The following is a 19,534-nucleotide window of genomic DNA, read 5'->3' as shown; positions in this document are numbered from 1 at the left end:
CAGCCTTACTGTGCAAGTCAGTTGACTATTTTCTGTAAAACTGAAATTCCATACTAACTTCTGCTTTTCACAAAATGGAGCAGCCCAAAGGCTTTACAGAACCATTGAAACACCTTGTAAAATTATTAAAAAATCTCATTCCATTATCTTTATTATGATATGCAAAACTGCAGCCTCTTTAAATTGTTTATGAATTATTTTGAATTTTTTTTTTACAAAAATCCATGTTACGTAGGTTATTTGTGTGAAGGAAAAAGTGCCAGCTCATTAAACTTAACCTGGTGTCAGAAAAGCATACAAACATCTTTCTGCTTCATCTAACTACCGCAGTGAATATTCTGTGATCAGAATTTTGCTTTAATTTTATTACTGTTGCAGTAGGCAAAATAATTCTCATGCAACTACAGTAGAACCTCAAAGTTATGAACACCTCGGGAATGGAGGTTGTTCAGAACTCTGAACAAAACGTTACAGTTGCTTTTTCAAAAGTTTACAACTGAACATTGACTTAAAGCAGCTTTTAAACTTTACTATGCAGAAGAAAAATGCAGCTTTCCCTTTATTTTTTTAGTAGTTTACGTTTAACAGAGCACTGTACTGTATTTTTTTTTGGTCTTCTCTCTGCTGCTGCCTGATTGCATACTTCCAGTTCCAACTGAGGGGTGTGGTTGACTAGTCAGTTCATAATTCTGGTAACTCTGAAGTTCTACTGTATGTTATCTCCGCAGTGCTGACAGCATTCTAAGCTTGCTTTCCCATTAAAGTAGCCAGAAGTGTTGGCAAACTGCAACTGACTAAAAGACTGTACTCTTTCCTATTGGACTCAGAACTAGCCATAGTTCTCCATGTATTCATGATCTCCAGACCTGCTTTATTGCAACTTGTATCTAGGAATGAAGCCACACCCGGTTTTCTTTTCTTTTTTAATGGCATACAGTGTAGCAACCTCTGTTATTAATTCAGATTGTTGGGAGCATGTTACTCTGCTGCTTTCTTTCTGCCTTGTCTTCCAAGTGAATACAGAGTTCACTTCACAGTCTCTGTATTGATGTTCCAAGCCCTTGACGGAATTGTTCCTGATAGCTGAGATGTCACCTCTCCTGCCACAACCCCAAACAGCTATGTTCCACTGGGAATATGAAACTGTTGCCCAATAAGTAGAGCCTTGCAAGTGCAAGATACTGACCTTTCACAGGAGGCAGCCTGAGCTGTGGAACTCATACCTGTAAAAGATAGGCAAGACCACTGACATTGCTGGGTTAAGAACTAAATGCGAAAGTCCTCTCTAACTTTAACAAAGCCCATGCACTCATGTGTTATATATATGGACACACTAATGAAGCTATATCTTCAATAGAATAGGAAGGAAGGAAAAAAAGATTATTTGGATATTATGGTTTAGGGACATCTAAATAGATAAGTACTTGCCAAAAGACATTGCTTCACAATTGTCTGATTATTGCTGTTCTCTCTCTTCAATTTTCTACAACTCAGTTCAATCCTTTGTGGTCTTTCTAACTGAGAACTATTTAATTGCTGTCTTGGCATATCTATTTTTATTGCTGGGCATGCTGTGCTCTGATGTATGCTTTGTTACTACATATAGGATGCTCTCTTTTATTCTGTGTTAATCACTCTGTTCTTTCCTCATTTGCAAAAATTTATGTTTTACCCCTAGTCTTTCCCCCAGCCATGAGTGAGTTCTGTAGGTGCGAGACACAAGCTTTCAAGCTTGCACAGAGCTCTTGTCTCTCTGACCAACAGAAATTGGTCCAAGGTGAGAAACAATCAGAAAAATATTTAAAATTCAAAAAGTGGAAGTGGGGGACGGATTTCAGTCCTCTTCATATACCAGAAAGAATAATAATAATAATAATAATAATAATAATAATAAAAAAGACAGGCCCTATTTGTTTTTTCTTTGTTAGGCTGCCTCTCAGTCTGTGAATTGTGTGGGTTTTTTTTTCTGGTTTACAGTGTCAGTCAGCTCCCTGCGCTCAAAGCCTGAATGGACTAATATTGCTATTGTGGGATTGTTTTAAAAAGTATTTTTACTTTATTTGAAGTTCTGTTCTTCAGTCTGTTTTTAAATCTCTAAAACAAAGTGGCTTCAAATTTCAGGTATTTAAGGATAACTGCTGTAGGAGAGAGCTTCTTGCCCTTCAGATATATTGCAGAAATGAAAACAAAGGCTGCAGTGAACTACTAACACTGGCACAATTACTGGTAAGTACTGTGATGCCATCACAAGCTTTCTTTCAAATTAAAGAATATGAAAATCTACAGAATTCAATTTTAATCCACCTACTTCCTGATTAATCAGTGATGTGAGCTAATCTGACTGTTTATAGAAGTTATCATAAATAGTTTTTTTGAAACTCTACTTTTAATTGATCCATAAAGAATCTTAGTCATAGGCCAAAATTTTCAGTTTGGGGTGCCTAAAAATCCTTCAGTAGGAGTCCTGTGTTCTTAGTATCTATGAAAATCAGGCTACTTATTTAGGTGCCTAAACTTTAGACTCTCCATTTGGAAAAGTTTGGCTATAATGTTCAGATTTTATAAGAGCAAATCTTACATGCTCATTTGGAAAACCTGTAGCATGCAGTTGCTTTGCAGATCTGGAAGGCTGATATGTAACTGGTTTTTCACTGCGCTAATTTTTTTTGCTATTTCACATATTTTCTTTTTGAGTTTTAATTCCTTTTTGATATTTCATTGTTACCAGTTTGGGGTCTCTAATATAAAGGTTTTTCCACTTATCAGAAGCGTCACAATTTCAAGTATACTTCTGAATATCTAAGATAATCTGAAATTTTGGCTCTTCAAGACATAATATAGCAGTCATCTGACGGTCAGATTCTAACTTCAGAAATATGTATCTCATTAAATCCATTACAGCGTTAGCAGATGTGCTGAGGTACCTAACGGTGCACATCTAAGATTAGACTCTGGTCCTGAGTTTATTTTGGGAGAGTTATCTTTCATGGGCATGATAAGAAGAAAGATGTAAAATTGCATTAACTTGATTGTTTTATCTTACAGATGCATTTGAGAAATGATTGTCAGTTTGAAGAACTTTCATGCCACCGTGCTGATTGCAGAGAGAAAATATTGCGGAAGGACTTGCCAGACCATGTAGAAAAGACCTGTAAATATCGGGAGACTACATGTAAATACTGTAAAAGCCAAGTCCCAATGATTACATTACAGGTGCAGTGTTTTCTTCCATCACTAAAATCAGATCTTACATGTAATGTAGAATGACCAATTTTCACATGCTTCTTTTTCAGCAACCATCAGAGGTAGTGGGCTTTCAGTCTTAAATAAGGCAAAATTTGCTTCAGCACTTTTGAATTCAAAAGGAAAATATTGTAACTGTCAAGATATACTTGCTGTCGAGGAAGTTGTCACAACCCAAGTGTAAATTAAATTGAACAGGAAACATTTGAATGCCAGAAATAGAAAGAACCAGGTTTTGTTGTTGTTGTTTGTTGTTTTTTAAAGTACATTTTTCACATGATGCAGGGAATGACTGCAATACTAAAGTAATTTTTTGGCATACATTTTTCTATTCCGTCCTATTTAAATTGGTATATTGTGCAAATCTACCATCCTAACAATATACCATCAAGCAGGAGTATGTGTTTCAGAGGAATAGCACGTTACCATTTTTCCTTTGTTTGGGTGCTGTCTCATCCAAAACAGCTTTACGTCACCTTTGCAGTTGTGGCAGGGAATTAGATACTCTTGGATAAGCTGGCAAGGAAGAAAATGAACATGACATCAAATTCAATAATTCTTACTGTCTCTGCATTTCATGTACCATATGCAATCATATTTAGACAGCATTATTATTATTTTTGGCCCAAGACTAGGGTGTCTGGTAAGCAGTGTGTTATAAGTGGGATAGAAATATAGGATAGAGATTGGGGCTACCATTCTGGTCATGAGTGGCAGAATTTGTGGAAGTTCTGTGGCTTGCGTTTGTATGTTATCACACTCTGCGTCTTATGATATTGAGCCCACTCTGATATATATATATTCACTGTATTTATTTTTTATATATTTATGCAATGTTTCCATATCTACAACTCCCTAGACCTCTTAGAGAATGGCTAGAACTTCCACTTTCTAGTAATTATGTTTTTAAGCTATTACTGTTAGATGGGGACAAAGCTCACAAGGGTGAATTTTTGAAAATACAAAGCAAATATGTTAACAGGAGGCATTGGTGATTTATTTAATATGATTTGTATAGAGGCATATTAGCCTCTAACCCTGTAGGCATTACTATACAGAGGCAAATATATAAATAAAATGTGAGAGAAAGGCAGATGTTGTATTCGGTATACACAATAGAGAGATTCTGATGCCTTTCTCTTACGTTAGTCCAGATTTAGTAAGTGATATGAACCAGTGGATGACTTTCTAAAATGCTCCTTTTATTCAGATACACTGATTGGATTGTTAAGATTTTTTTAAAAACAAAGATAAAATAATTTATGTGCATCGTAACTAGGGAGAGAGAAGTTACAGCAATGCTACAGTTTTGGTTATACTTATTTTTATACAGCTGGTCATTCCTTCTGTTCACTCAGCTCTCAAAACTGTCTGTTAAAGGAAAACTTGAAAGTCTGCTATTGTAGGTTGGAGTTGTTGTGGATATCGTCAAATTGAGATGTATACAGCCATTCTGCTCTTAATTTTTAGGGGTTAAATATTGTGTCTGTAGAGTAAATCTTAGTGATTCTTTAAATATGTTCATATTGAATGCATACTGGGTTCCTGAATATCTCTCTTTTTTTTTTTTATTCAGGGAGCAGAAAAATTAAAAGGTCTAGTCTTATGACAGTGAGATTTGAATAACAGAAGCAGAAGTTTCTCGGCTTCTCTTGCTACATTTCCTGAAACAACTTAGTTATGCATTTTTGTCTATAATTATTAGACTTCAGTGTTTCAAGAGTTGTATTTTTATATTTTAATTCCTATCTTTAACAAGACCAACAGTTACTTTTGATTTACATATACTGTTTTCTGTAGTTCTGGGGGGGGGGGGGGAAGGGAAAAAAGTTTGAGCAAGTATTTTCCCCAAAACTTGATAAAAATGAGAGCATTCTAAAAAGTGTAACTTCATCAGAGACCACAGTATTTTTTCAGGGTCCACAAAGGGAATGCACTTCATACTAAATTGAGCTGTATACTGAGACGTCTAATTTTACATGTAGTAAAAACCTGAGGTATTAGCCAGTCCTTTTCATATTTTGCTTCTTTATAAACTTCTTAACAAGAGCAAGTTTGTAAGTACAGTCCTTCCTCTACCTGTACCAGCTGCTACTGACCTGGACATTGGGGTGTCCCCGAGAAGTGTCTTGTCTCCATGAGAGCGTATGGTCACTAAGGATTAGTTTCCAATTTGTCTCATCACAGATGGTAGGAGCAGGCTAATTGCACAGATAGGAAAAACCTTCCCTTGCTTTTCATCCAACATTTTATTTTAACAATCTATAGATCTCAAATTAAAGTGTTAAGAGCTTATCCTGCAGAATTGAAAGGGTCTGTAAGATTAAAGAAAAGTGACAAGAGTGTTCGGCTGTAGCAAGTGGTGTTATAGATGGCAAGCAAATGCTCTGTGACTAGTGGAGGGGAATGCAAAAACGTCTCAGTTCTGTTGAAAATTGTGATTAAAGTGAAGCACTGAAGCATAAAAAAGGGGAGAGCAGGAACCTTTGTAGAGTTAGACCAGTGCCTGCTTGTTGTAGGAGTTCAGCAAATCAAAAGTGTTAGGTGTTCCTATATTCAAAATATTAATGAAACCAATAGTTTGCTACGTAGGACCAGCTTCCAGTCGTGGTGGTTTTGGCGCAACAATAGCCACAGCATTAAAATCTTGGAGGAGCAGAGATCAGCCACTGATCAAGCAGTAAATGCCCTTTGTGCCTACATTGTTTTAAAAGCCTGGAAGAATGTAGTCTGTGAGATTATATAAATGCTGATAAATTTGGGTTTATTTTGGAATATTACCTGACTATACTTGAGTACCAAGACTTAGTCTGGTTGTAACCAGACAGACCACTCTGATGAAAGAGAGATTTGCTTTGTGCAATCCATCTGCTCACCCTGAGCTTAAGTTCATCTCTGTTGGCCTGTGCAGACCATCAGGTTTTTAAGCATATTAATAAGTCAGGCAGGCATTTCAGGGACTTGAACAGAAAATGAAAAGCAGTACAAACATTTTTTCGAGACTGTACAAAGAAAAAAACCAAAGGTATGCAAATGGAAACAAAAATAATTTTTCTTGTTTCATATACGGTTCGTGTCTTCATAGAATCTGCCTGCCCTGCAGCGTAGGAAATCCCCTTTGCGGCTGACAGACTATTTAGATAGTCATATGGACTTGTGCTTTTTTAAAATTTTAATTGCAAGTATTTGTCTAGTCTATACTGCAGTGCTTTATCTCTCTAGGTGAATTCATTTCTAAACACAATTTTATTTCATTTTATTTGAAGCAAACATAAAGCTTTTGGTACAGTACAACATGTTCTACGGTCCACTGTGTCTTTCTGGCAGACAAAATTGCTCATTCTTCAAAGCAAAAATAGAAGTGAAAAATTGTATTTTATTATTAAAGAATCAAAGTATTACACAGAGAAAGAGAATTTTTAAAATTGTTATAAAATGGGTTTGCATGCTGCCTTTGCTATTCTGAAAACCTTGTTATCCTAGCCTAATTTAAGTCAAGATTACGTGCAACCTGCATCTCACATATGGAAGAGTTGAGAGCAGTTTCCCTGGAGAGTGGGTGCCCAGGGGTGAAGAATGAGTTCTGCTGATCAAAATAGAAGTAGTAGTATTCTACTCTTGGAATAGGGACCAAAATCAAATGTGTGTTGAAGTCATTGGAAAGACTCCCAATTATTTCAGGGAGCACAGATTTGGGCCATGAACCGATAGTAGATTGCTCACCACCTGTCTGATATAGTGAGAAGTGGATGTAAAATAGAAGATGAACACACAAAATGCACTGTGATTTGATCAAAAGGAGCTTTAAATAAGCTTAAATAAGCTTAAGTATTTTGATGTATAGTGCAAGAATTCTGTATCAAATGGTAGAGTCTCAAGAGTGAATATGAGTATATGGTTTTACAGGGTTCTCTGCCATTCAGAAGCATAAATATCTGAAGAGTTTTCCAATGCACTGTATGGTGGCATTGGAAGGAATATCGTCTTGGCAATTATCCTCTCTTCCAACAATGCGCACTCCCCTACATGGTTCATGGGATAGAAAACTTTGATTTTATTGAGGTTTTATTGATAAAGGATGATGGAAACTGCTCTTCTTTCCACAGGAAAATATGATAAATCCCTTATTTTTCTGAATCAAAAACAATTGAGAAATACATATCAACTGAAAGTGTAATATCTGTGTTTGTTCCTTCCAAACATTGTACAAATACAAAGTTGCAATGTTAACTGTATTGCTCTTTGTCTAGCACCATGTAAATATATATGTTTAATTATAGCATGGTAAGTTACTTCTTTTTTCAGGCAAGTCCTGTTCTAAAATGGTTTGTAACTTTAAATATAGATAAAGTATAAATTGTAATTTGCTTTTTTTTTTTTTATTTTAGAAACATGAAGATACAGACTGCCCCTCTGTCGCGGTTTCATGTCCTCATAAATGCAGTGTTACATCACTCTTGAGGAGTGAGGTAAGAAGTCATGCCCAGAGTTGTGCTGAAATATTAAATAAATCCCTATTCAACAGTGTTCAGCTTTGAACTTTGTTGTTAGTAAGATCTCGCAAGAATTTTGCCAGAAGCCATTTCCTTATTACCACGTGAGATCTAAAGAAAAGGCTTATCTACCACTACAGTTAAGTGTGATAATTTTTAAATAATTTTTTTTAGTGATTTCTTAGGAAATTATCTTTCAGAAATTACTTTCTTAATTTTCTGTATTTATTACACATGGCGTGTCAAAAAAGATTAGCTTTTATCTTTCCTGCTTTCTCTCTCAATGAAAACTGAGTTAGAAGCATTTATCGAGGCCAGTAGAGCAGAACCTTTTGGATAGTGTTAGGCAGCATGTATTCTTCAAGTCTCAGTATTCAAATAGAATGAGAAATCTAAAATACAGTAGTATATACTGACATTAGAGCTCTCTCATATGACATACAAGCCAGAGGTACATCCTGATCTTAAATGCTGTTTTGATTTTGGTGATCTCATCTCAGAAAAGATTATAGCAGATACTGGACAGCTGTTGTGTGGAGTTAGTCTATGCGAGAGATTAAAAATATTGTTAGGACTGTTAAATTTGCAAAGAAGGAGAATGAAGGGCCTAACACTTAGATACCATGCTGGTATAGATGCTTTAGAAATATTTCAGTTAAAGCGATTTAGCTGATGCTTAATCAGCTAAATGCTTACTCAATACAAGGATAAGAGGGCACTTTTGATTAAATTAATAGGCACCAAGTTTAAATTGTCTAAAAGGAAACACTGTGAAACTCACTGCCATAGGATAAATGTTTAATCTTATTCAAGAAAGGATTTAATATTTAGTGTCTGTATTTCACACGATTGGGATAAAATTACTACTTTATGGTAAAACTTATCAGTAACTGAGATAAAGAAGACATTTCCTGTTGATGTTTGCAAGTTGCATCATGGGAGGTTGGAACCTTCCCATGAAGCCTCCAGCACTGGTCACGATCAGAGAACGGATACTGGTATAGATGGATCATTGGTCTGTTCCAGTATGGCATTTCTTGTGATCAGGTGCAACAAGCTACTAAAGCTTCTAACATATGTAGAAAATTCAGTTAATATTTTGAGCCGATAAATTTCATTTGTATCTTGTGGTGTCTGAATGTATTCCTTCATTTGATCCGTTAGTAGTATCTGTAAAGGCCAATGTGCATATTTTTCTAAAAATAAATTCTTTTGTATGATCTAGAATGGAGAGTGCATATTTGTCTCCAGCACTCCTTAAAATACTCATTTTTTTAAACTCATTTTTTGAGGTATCCTTTTTCACTGATACTCCATTAGATTTTTTGGGGTTATGTTTTCCTGATATAGGAATACATCATTTTAGTGTTACAATAAGTGAATAATCATATTTAGTGCCCAAAGTGTGCCAGACGCTCTCTAACTGCCTCTGCCCCAAGGAATGTGCAATCTAAAATGTATAGTAGGCCTTGTGCATCTTAATAAACATTATGCTCTTGAGAAGATGATCTAGATATCTGTCTAATAACATAAGTGGAGGGCCACCTTTGGGGCTCATTTCTGCCAGTATATATTTACCAACTGAGATCCTGATTCAGGAAAGCACTCCTTTTCATAATAACACCTATACATGTTCTTAAATCCTACTGACGTCAATAAGAAATGCCTAAATGCTGTCCTGAGTAGTGAGGGACTTAAGAATGAAGTGCTTAGTCCTTACTACTGTGAATTGTCCCATTAAAAACAATAGGTCAACTCACATTAATAAGCACAAGGCTTGATGATAAGGGTTGGCGGAATTGGATTCTAAAAACTGTTGGTAGGGTTGGACTTTAACCAGCTGCCATCTTATCCCTGCATCATTTTGTTGAATTAGAAACAAATGAAATAGTAAAGAAAATGAATCTGAAGCCCAGTTGGATAACTAGGGACAGCCATTCTCAGGTGATATAGGCAAATGCCTGCCTAACGGTTTGAGAAAATTGTGTTGTGCCATTCTCAATAGTGTACAAAAAGTGAACCTGATATTTTATTCTAGAAATATAGCAACTCTTAATATGTGTAAATGGTTACTGGTTGGCACAGTCATTAGTTTTGAGGAAGTTGAAGAAGCAGTGCCCCCATTTAAATCTCGTATAGCACATGTACTTTTTCTTATTTGATTTTAATTTTTTTCTGAAATGTTTCTTTTGAACTTTCATTGTGAATTTCTACAGTAAGTGTTTAAAACAAAGTAGATGTTGCATATGCCAGAGGGGGATGAGTTAAACATCTCAAAATTAGATTTGAAAAACCTTGTTTCTTTAGCACCACAGTTTCATATGCAGGCAGGATCCATTCAGGCCTTTTTCTGGAGGTGGATGAATTGAGTACCAGAGGGCTTACTGTGTGTGTGTCTTTTTAAATATCTTGAACTCAGTGGAGGTATAAGAGTTTACACCAGGTGAGGATCTGGCCCCTAGGTCCTCTCTGCTCTGTATGGAAATAAAGGTTTTAAGGCACTTGTCAGGAGAGGTGAGGTTTGTCATTTACAAAATGGCCTTTCATTCCAGCTCTTAGGCAGTTTGCATCTTTCTGCTGCCTTGTCCCCTAAAAATGGCTTCATTTCATTACGGCTCTTTGTATATACTTCCGTGATTTTATTTTAAAGGACAAATTATTATCTGTGTTTATCGTCATTCAGAATATTGGATCTGTGCAAAATACAGGCCTTTTCCTACTTTAAAATGTGGAATCCTGTGTACTGCATTATAAATGTGACTCAGCTGCACCCTGGTATAAAGTATTTGTCTGTTTCATGCAGTATTTGTTACAGTCTTCATTGTTTAGTTTTTGTTTTATTTTAAATTCTGATATTGAGAATTGCATGTCACGTTTTGACAATCTGTTCCTAATGAAACTAGAGTTAGAAAAGATGTATGTTACTACAGTGAAACTGGTCTTGAGTGACTACCCAACAGACCAGCAAAAATCATTTGTCAAGTAAAGATTGACCTTTAATTACAAGTCAAATAAAAATGTATGGAAAGCCTTGGGTTTCTTTAAAGTGTTTTTTAAATGGGGTTGCCTATAGGAATGGTCTTCAGTGGAGGTTTCACTGTATATTAAATGTGTCTCTCTGTATATTGTATTGGCATGTGCGTGTGGTTACATGTGTATATACAGTTTATGCACTCTGAGTCAGAGTGGAGATAATATACACACATGTACTGTATGTTTTACAAATGGCACACAATACAAATCTGATAATCTGTGCCCTTTATATGTTCTGAGCATTATCATGCAAACGTTTTCTGCCAAAACTCACATTTTTTTCCTATTGCAGTTGAATGCACATTTGTCAGAATGTATTAATGCCCCAAGTACCTGTAGTTTTAAGCGTTATGGCTGCACTTTTCAGGTCAGTATATAACAATTATACTTCCCAATTGATGAAAGTCTGCAATAAGAAAACTTAACATTTTGACATGAAAGTTCTGGACGTCTCTACTCTTGGTTAAGAAACATTCATCCAGTTGCATGAGTGATTAAGACTATGCAGCAGGTGTTCATTTTTGCATATATTTTTATATATGTAAAATTATAAAAAGCACATACACATACTGGCAATATCTTGGGATTTCAGTTAGCCAGTTACAGATGTCTGAGATCAGAAGACATAATTACATTAAGAACTTTAACTTTTCTCTTCTTTGAAATAAGAGAAAAATAGTCATTTTTTGTTCTCCACAAGCTGTCTAGTAATTTCAGCTGTTCTACGGAAGTATTTCATTTTTTTCTCAAATTAAATTTGTTTAATTTCTTCTGTTTGTGCGTGTGAATATATACAATATGATTAAAAATAGGTTGGCCCACTTAGAATGTTTATTTTATGTACATTCATATATACATATGTATATATATGTGCGTGTGTGTGTGTGTGTGTGTGTGCATACATATAGGTGCATAGTCAAACCACAGCATAGAATTAATAAAAATTGCAGATTAAATCCTAGAAATCACCACAAAGTAAGAAAAAACTTGAGTATAGTTTCAACACTGTTATTTCCATATTTGCAATATCTTATTTTTCATACCATGCGTCTGAGAGTGTCAGCGAATTCTGACATTTTTACAGTAAAAATTCAAAAGCTGCTGACAGGAAAAACGGAATTTATCAAATTAAATGCCATAATTTTGAAGCTCACAGTGACCTATGAAACTAGATCTTTGTGTACATGTGCAACACTCCTATAAACCTTCTTTCCCATTGATATCTCAAGACCTGTTTCAAGTCCCATTGGAGTCAATGAGTCTTTTTCCAAAGGACTTTCAATCAGGCCCTTAATATTCTGCCAGTGTAAAAAACAAAAAGCATTCAACAATTTAAACACAAAAAATACAGTTGCTCTCTCAACTGTAGAAATAATTAATGATGTAGCACTGCTCACTGTTATGTCTTATGTATCACTGTTCATTCTATTTATGTATGTATATGTGTGTATATATGTACATATATCCACATATATATTTTGAATATTTTATATAGAGTATATACATTGAAGATCATTGAAACTTTTCCAGTTGCTTGCAACATATGTAGCATCTAAACAGATATAAACTGCATTGCAAAACATTTGCAGAAGTATAGCGTGAAGTAGAAGGTAACATGATCTGCATCTTATGTACTCTGTATATTATCTATGTATGTTTTGTAAACTGACAGTGGTTATTTGTACCAACATTTGCAGATTGTGAAGGGGCAGGAAATCTGATCATCATAAAGCAACAATGAATGTGTCTTGCTACCTTTCTATAATGGCAAATCAGCCACTGTAAACTATTTTAGTTGACAGATGCTACACAATTGGCAGTTTCCAGTGATGATAAATTTACCTTAACTGTTTTTCTTTCCTATTCACACCAATGGAAACTTTACAGGAATTTATAAAATGGTTAAAACTATTATTTGTGGACTCAGATGTTTGAGTTATGTGACTGGTTTTGTGATTTCTTTATTATAAAAATTAGAGATGGTTCTAAACAAATTCATTTTGTAAATCTTTTCTCCATTTTTGTTTCCTCTGATAAATAAGTACAATGGAAATATACAGCAATTGGATAAAACACTTGCTTTTAAATGTATTTCTCACTTTTTCATAAGTTCCCAAATAGATTTCCCCTCTGTTTATATTTTTGTAAAGTACCAAAATATATGTAGGGCTGGTTTTATATTCTTGTATTGTATTATTGGTTTTTTAAAAAAAGTGAAATTGGCTAAAATGTATAAATTCTTTGTTGTCACAGGGAACAAATCAGCAAATTAAAGCACATGAAGCCAGCTCAGCAGTGCAGCATGTAAATTTATTGAAAGAATGGAGTAATTCTCTAGAAAATAAGGTATATCTTCTACTCACTTTAATTTTCATTAATTTTTTTAAATTCTATATAAATAGAGGAAAACACTTTAGTTCAGAAGCTGTTTGGAAATACAGCTAAAGCACTAGTAGGCTAAAAAAGCTGTAAAATGAGTCAGTGTACCATCACTTTTATTACAATACAATAAAATAAAATAAGAAAATTGGCTTCACAAGTAAATATGTAATTTATATTCACGTGTTGCTATGAATTTAGTATTTTAATATTTAAATTATCAAACCAGCTGACATTAAATTTCTCCTTCAATTCCTTTTTCTTATGAAAGAGATCATTAGGAAAAGTACTGCAGTGTTAGGAGCTGCATCTACCTGTGTAATTTTCTGGAGATCAGATCCTGGAAAACTCCACATACTGAACCGGCTTCATTTTTATTTTAAATTTATCAAGAGCTCTCCAAGCTTCTTGGCCTGAAGAGACTTCTATTAATTGACATGCTGTTACTCTCAGGCAGGCTGGTTTCTGTTCTGATGCTGGATCTAACTAAGTTCACATTGTGCAATGCTCCCTTGGAACTCTTGTCTTTAAAGAGTTTTGGGGACTTGAGGAAATTTATTGGGAGACCAGATGCTGCAGATCACCTTACTAACAGCTTCAAGTCCTTTGAATAATGACTTAATTTAGAGCATTTAGGTTTTGTTTAGAAAGCAGGCCTTTCGTAGGCTTTGACTTTAAAATGTGTGTCAATGCTGCACCCAATCAATAGTGAAATGAATCAACATATTTTAAACAGGTCTTAAGAGATTCAGTGTTTTAAATAAAAACATTATTTTGATAGTTTAACCAAATACTCAATTACTATTAATCCGATGTTTCTGAACAAATTCTCCTAAATCTAAAAGTAGAAAAGTCCGGAGCCTCTTTAGCTTGTCTTGAAGTGGGAGGGGATCAAGTGACGGCATATATTAAAGTAAGAGAAAGGTAAAGCAATCCAGATGAGAGCCCACTGGCAAATGGAGATGTAAGCCTATAACTTTAGTCAGTCTACAGAAGTTTATTTGCCAGAGTTCACTGAACTATGTGGAGAGCAATTTCCCTGTTGTGCTAGCATTTTTCTTCAGAGCCCAACAAGAAAACAATTTCTTTTGCACAGGAGGATTCTAGTGTGCTTTTATTCAGATGTATTTCTTTATGTAAATTTTAGTTTCACTGCAGAGAAGAATGTCTCAGTTTACCATCAAATCTAAGAAGAAATTACCATAATTTAGTGGTGTAGTTTAGGCGCTGTAAATGTTTGTTTTAACAAATACAGGTTCATATTCTTATTTCCTTTTTTGCTAATTTGAGTCAAGCTATAACATTTATTTTACCTAACTAAAGAAAGCCTCTTCCCCGTGACTTACAATATATTTTTCTTATTTTCCATACTGCACTTTAAAAGAATTGTAATTGCACTGATACGTGGTGTATCATTTAAAAACTGTTGAGCAATTCTATATCTTTTTTTCTTTTTTTAGTGGTAAGAAAATAAATGCCTCAGTGCAGTTTTTTTTTCAGTCTTAGGACATAATTGCTTATCACTGTTGTCTTTTTGCACTTCCTGCTTTGTAAACTTCTTCCTATACATAATAAATGAGTTGAATCACTGGAAATCCCAGGACAGTGCCAAGTTACCAGAATAGCTAACCACACATCACATGTCAGTGATTTTATTGTCAAGAGGTGTAATAAAATGGATTGTGACTTAGAATCATAGAATATCAGGGTTGGAAGGGACCTCAATTAGTGTCCTCTCCTTCCAGTTAAAGTAACTCATGGCACTGAATGAGGTAGGGCAGAGAGAGAACTTCTGCTAAAGAATATAGGTGAAATCCTGGCCTCACTGAAGCCAATGGAAGTTTAGCCCACTGAGTTCAGTGAGGCCAGAATTTCATCCTATGTACTTAACTGGATTTGAATAGAAGGAAATAAAAGAAGTTAACTGCTCCCATTCAGGATGATTCTTTGATGACACAGAACACCTAAATGGTGTACAAACTGAAAGCCTTAAGGCTTGCTGTATATTGTCCCTTCCAAAGCATTTGCTGAATGATAACGTCAATAAGTGAATATTGCTGTTGACAAAAAGCAGAGCTATGAAACCAAATTTAAATCAGATCAAAAGTTTGGGTAGTGGGGAATCTGAATTTCATGATCTGAGTCTTTCTTTGTAGTGGGGACAAACTAGAAGCCTGAATCAAAATACCCTGGAATTTTGGGATGCTGGGAATCGTGACTCAATCCAAATTTTGTAGCTTCTCTAATAAATCCTGCTATGTATGTTTAAATACAAAAGCCATGTCATGTGATCTAAATGTGGAGATAACTATTGAATCCAATCTTGTAGGCAATAAGAAGTGTTTTCATTTCTTATTTGGGAGTGTGAATTGGCTTCCCCTAATGGAATTCTGAAATAATACCTTAACTGATTAAGTGCTTTTGGAAGACAGCAAAACAGTATGCACTGTAACATTGAAATATGAGTAGTAAGTGAAGAAATTCATGATTCTTGATTTCAGGTACAGTACATAAAATACTGATAATAGTTTTGTTTCTTTTTGTGCTCCCTTATTTTAAAATTGATGTACTCAAATTCAAAAGGCACAAGCCAAATGAAATTTAAATCCTGTATATTTATTTATCTCTATTCATGAATGAGTTACTTTCAGATTATATTTAGTGTAATGACAGGTCTGTCTGACTAAGGACCACAGGATATGGCCCTGTAAACTGCATGGAAAATCTCAATACAAGACAGGCCATATACTGTAGCTTACATAAAAATGGAAATATAATACCAGCAGCACAAGTGCAACTGGCTTGTGATCTGGGGGTATGGAGAGGAAATAATGAAAGAAAGGGGATGGAAATGTCACTAGTAAGTAAAGAACTCTGATTCATTATGGAAAAGTTGGATGCACAAATTAGAGTAGCTACCCAGTTGGTCTGATTTATGTGGTAGGCAAACTTTCACATGGTTAACCCGTTCTTGAAAAATATCCCCAATACGCTAGGCATGCTTTCCTTCCGTGACTGGTAGTTTTCTCTCTCTCTAATGCAAGGAAAAAAAATCAGCTTCATGATTTATTTCTACTAGGCCCTCTTATATCTTTGCAGAAATGAGGTACAGGATCTTGTTCTAACATTCATAACTTTTAGGTGGGATCTTGTCCTCTTAAGATTTCAATGCTGTTGAGCACTGTTAATTTGTATGAGTCTTCAGAGACTGTTCCATTTTGCGTGGATGGAAATCATTTTTTCTTATCTTGCCTTATAAAGATCTAGTTCTTGACTCTGGGCCTGGCAGTAAAGTGACAACAGCAGAAAATACTGAAACAGGGTTTAAAAACAGCAGAAGTGGTGGTGCACCAAGAGTCGTGCCCACCTTATGATACAAGTCAAGGGTGTCTGAACCTGAGAAGCTCTAGAGGGTGTCTTGGGGTTGTTTAGTTTTATTGTTTGAATGTGGTGTAAAATAATTTGTCTGAAAGAGGAACTTTCACATTTCTTTAATTGGATCAAAATGGTGTTTCGTATTGTCTGTCTCTCAGAAGCAGTGCTGAGATGTAATGAGTCAAACATTGTCTAGATGTCAGATACTTTTAGTTTTCTTGTTGAATAACCTACAGATAATATATGCAGTGTAACTGTAGCCATGTTGGTCCCAGGATATTACCTCATCCACCTTGTGTCTCTCCTATAGATCATGCACACTTCTTGCAAGAAGGAACTTGTGTAAAAGTGTAGCACATGCAAACAACAAAACTAGTGATGAATAGATTGCTTACACTCTTTTCTATGCTCCTTGTGGCGCCTGTTAGATGTTCCCCATAGCATTCCAATAACATGGCTGATGGTTTAAAATGAAAACCAGTCACAAACAAATAATATTTATGAAAAGGTGTGCCCAGACAGAAAAAGAATATCATCACTAACACTCTGTGCATCCTCTTTGTCTCTTTGGGTGCTAGTAGACACCTTTGGATTTGCTCTGGACTGCACAGATTCCATCTGCAGTAATATTAGTTGAGCTGCTTTGACCACCCTTCTTTAGTACACAGCCATCCATTCCCAGACAATGACCATACTTGGTGAGCTCATTTAAATGACTTAGATTGAGGCAGTAGTATTTACTAATTTTTCTCCTTCCTACATAGGCCTTTTCAGTGCTACTTTTCTTTGGCATTTCTCTTTAAGCAATATTAGCATCACCAACCCCAATCTGGAACTAAGTAGGCTGCTTCCTCTGAATATTTAACCACCTCCATGTCAGGGAGTGAGTCGAAAGCCTGGACACTGACCTATTAAATAGTGACCCAAATAAACAGTTGTGTTTAGAAGTAAGATTTATTGCTGCTTTTGCATATCGTTTTTTCTCATTTATTAGGTCAGGTTGTATCAGTACAACACTGTGGGAGTGGGGAAAAAATTATTAGAAACTTCTGATTTTTCTGGTAGTCTTCTAGACATGGAGAGAGATTTTGCTAGGATCTCTCTTCTGAGCTTAAGGGGAAATCTCTAGGACAGTTTTAAAAAATGAAGTTGCAGATATTTTTCACAAGTTTTGGCAGGAGTAATTGTAGAATTTTTTCCAGGTGGCCATGCTCCAGAATGAAAGTTTGGAAAAGAACAAGAGTATACAAACTTTACATAATCAGATTTGTAGCTTTGAAATAGAAATTGAAAGACAGAAGGAAATGCTGCGGAATAATGAATCTAAAATACATCATTTACAGGTAAGAATTTTAGACTCTCCCCGTTAAAACAAAAATTACAGCAGTTTCTGTTCTGTGCCTTTACGCTTGCAAAGTGAGGTGTTCTAATTTAAAAAAAAAACCTATTTCACTCAAAAGGAGGCATTTACAATATTATAAAATAAAGTTTTGAAATATACCTTTTTTCCTGCTCAGTAGCTGGTTTTTCATATGTAAATGTCTTGATGGGTTTAAAAAGTTTTCGCTAAAATGTTAAATTGACTAACCCACATTTAAAAAAAAAAATGCATTGCCTGAAAAGCTAATTTAAAAAAAAAATAGTTTAAAGCTAAATTACACTTAGAGAAGCAATTGTAATCCTAAGAATTTAATTACTTTTTGCTGCTGTGTAAATCAAAAATCTGCTTAACAGACCACTGCCAAACTCGAAGCAAAGGCCAGTTAAATCCCTTTAAACTGTCCTATGCTCACTCTGTATTTCCTTTCTCCTTATTGGAACTTAAGAAGATATTCATCATGGGTGAAATTCACCCCTCTACAGAGTCAGCACAAGTCTCTGCGCTGCATTTGAGTAGATGTTTTTCTCCCATATATCTAGTGACTTCATACATGATCCTCTCAGAGAAAATAGTACCTTATGTTTATATAGCACTTTTCACCACCAAGAATCCCTTTATAAGCTATTGTTATAAAGGCATCATTGCAAACAACATTCTGACACATCCACCTCTAGAGTGAAACATAGCAGCTTTAATTGCACACTGCAGTAGTATACATCAATTTTCAGAAGAATGTAGGTAAAAGTATCATATCCAGTTGATGTTGCAGGAGAAATGTAGGTATTGTAGGCGGAATGTGGATGAGGTTTAGTTTTTTGTCTCTTCCAAAAGTTGGCATGTCCAACAGGACAGTGTCCCTAAACCACCATGCTGGAGCCATTGCTTCAATACCATCTAGAAGTCCCATCTGTTTGAAACATCAGCACTACCTCCCACAGCACCTGTGTCTTGGCCTCTCCTGATCAAGTAGTGATGCTGCCTAACTGCTTAGGTGGTGGCCTAAGATATGGTGGCATGCTTGCAATATTGCATTCCAACACAGTGGAAGTAATTCAGGGTAGTGGCATACTTTTTCTGTATTTTTCCTATCTTGGCACTTCCTGGTGCATCGGAAAATTAGGATTATTTTTCTTTGTATTTTGTCTGTGGACCCCAGTCAGAGATCAGAGCCCCATTGTGCGAAGCGCTGTACAGACATATAACAGAAAGATGAAGCTTGCCCCCAACAAGCTTGCGATCTAACTTTAGTGCCGTGAATAAATGTGAAGAGTCAACTTATTGGTGTGCTTTAAATTTATATGCCTCTGTATTCATTGCTGGATGACTCTAGCCACGAGGTAAGTTATCTTGAAAGTCGTCTTTTTACATGCAGTTCTCTCTCTGAATGGGTAATGATGAGAAAGGAAATCTAGGAAAAGGTATGGCAATGTTTAATGCGGTCTTGGCAACTTATTGTAAGTTTTCAAACTTGCTTAAGCCATGGCACTGGTCTGGTTCTATTTAGAAGGGGTTTCTGTTTAAAGAAATCCATTTTAATCAGAATCAAATAGATGGCCCTTTGGAGGTAGATGGGGATTGAAGAGGTTTTTTCCCCTCTTTTTGTCCCCATCTCCTACAGACATTATTCCAA

At 35.5% G+C, this 19,534-nt stretch overlaps 1 protein-coding gene across 3 annotated transcripts in view; it reads left to right on the top strand.

Annotated features, from left to right (window-relative positions):
* The window catches only part of TRAF3 (TNF receptor associated factor 3), a 95,718-nt gene that overhangs the window by 56,670 nt on the left and 19,514 nt on the right, over window positions 1-19,534 (top strand). For 2 of the 3 annotated variants that reach the window (XM_045016698.1, XM_045016699.1), the window contains 6 exons: window positions 2,122-2,226; window positions 3,046-3,213; window positions 7,632-7,712; window positions 11,062-11,136; window positions 13,023-13,115; window positions 17,726-17,866. In XM_045016698.1, coding sequence (XP_044872633.1) covers window positions 2,122-2,226; window positions 3,046-3,213; window positions 7,632-7,712; window positions 11,062-11,136; window positions 13,023-13,115; window positions 17,726-17,866 — 663 coding nt within the window. The remainder of the gene's footprint in view (window positions 1-2,121; window positions 2,227-3,045; window positions 3,214-7,631; window positions 7,713-11,061; window positions 11,137-13,022; window positions 13,116-17,725; window positions 17,867-19,534) is intronic. The other variant, XM_045016700.1, reaches the window with a different exon arrangement.

Source organism: Mauremys mutica, chromosome 4 (assembly GCF_020497125.1).
Source record: "Mauremys mutica isolate MM-2020 ecotype Southern chromosome 4, ASM2049712v1, whole genome shotgun sequence".
In the NCBI taxonomy this organism is placed as follows: Eukaryota; Metazoa; Chordata; order Testudines; family Geoemydidae; genus Mauremys; species Mauremys mutica.
The sequence above is the reverse complement of the archived record's forward strand: the minus strand, read 5'-3'. Positions and strand labels throughout refer to the sequence as shown.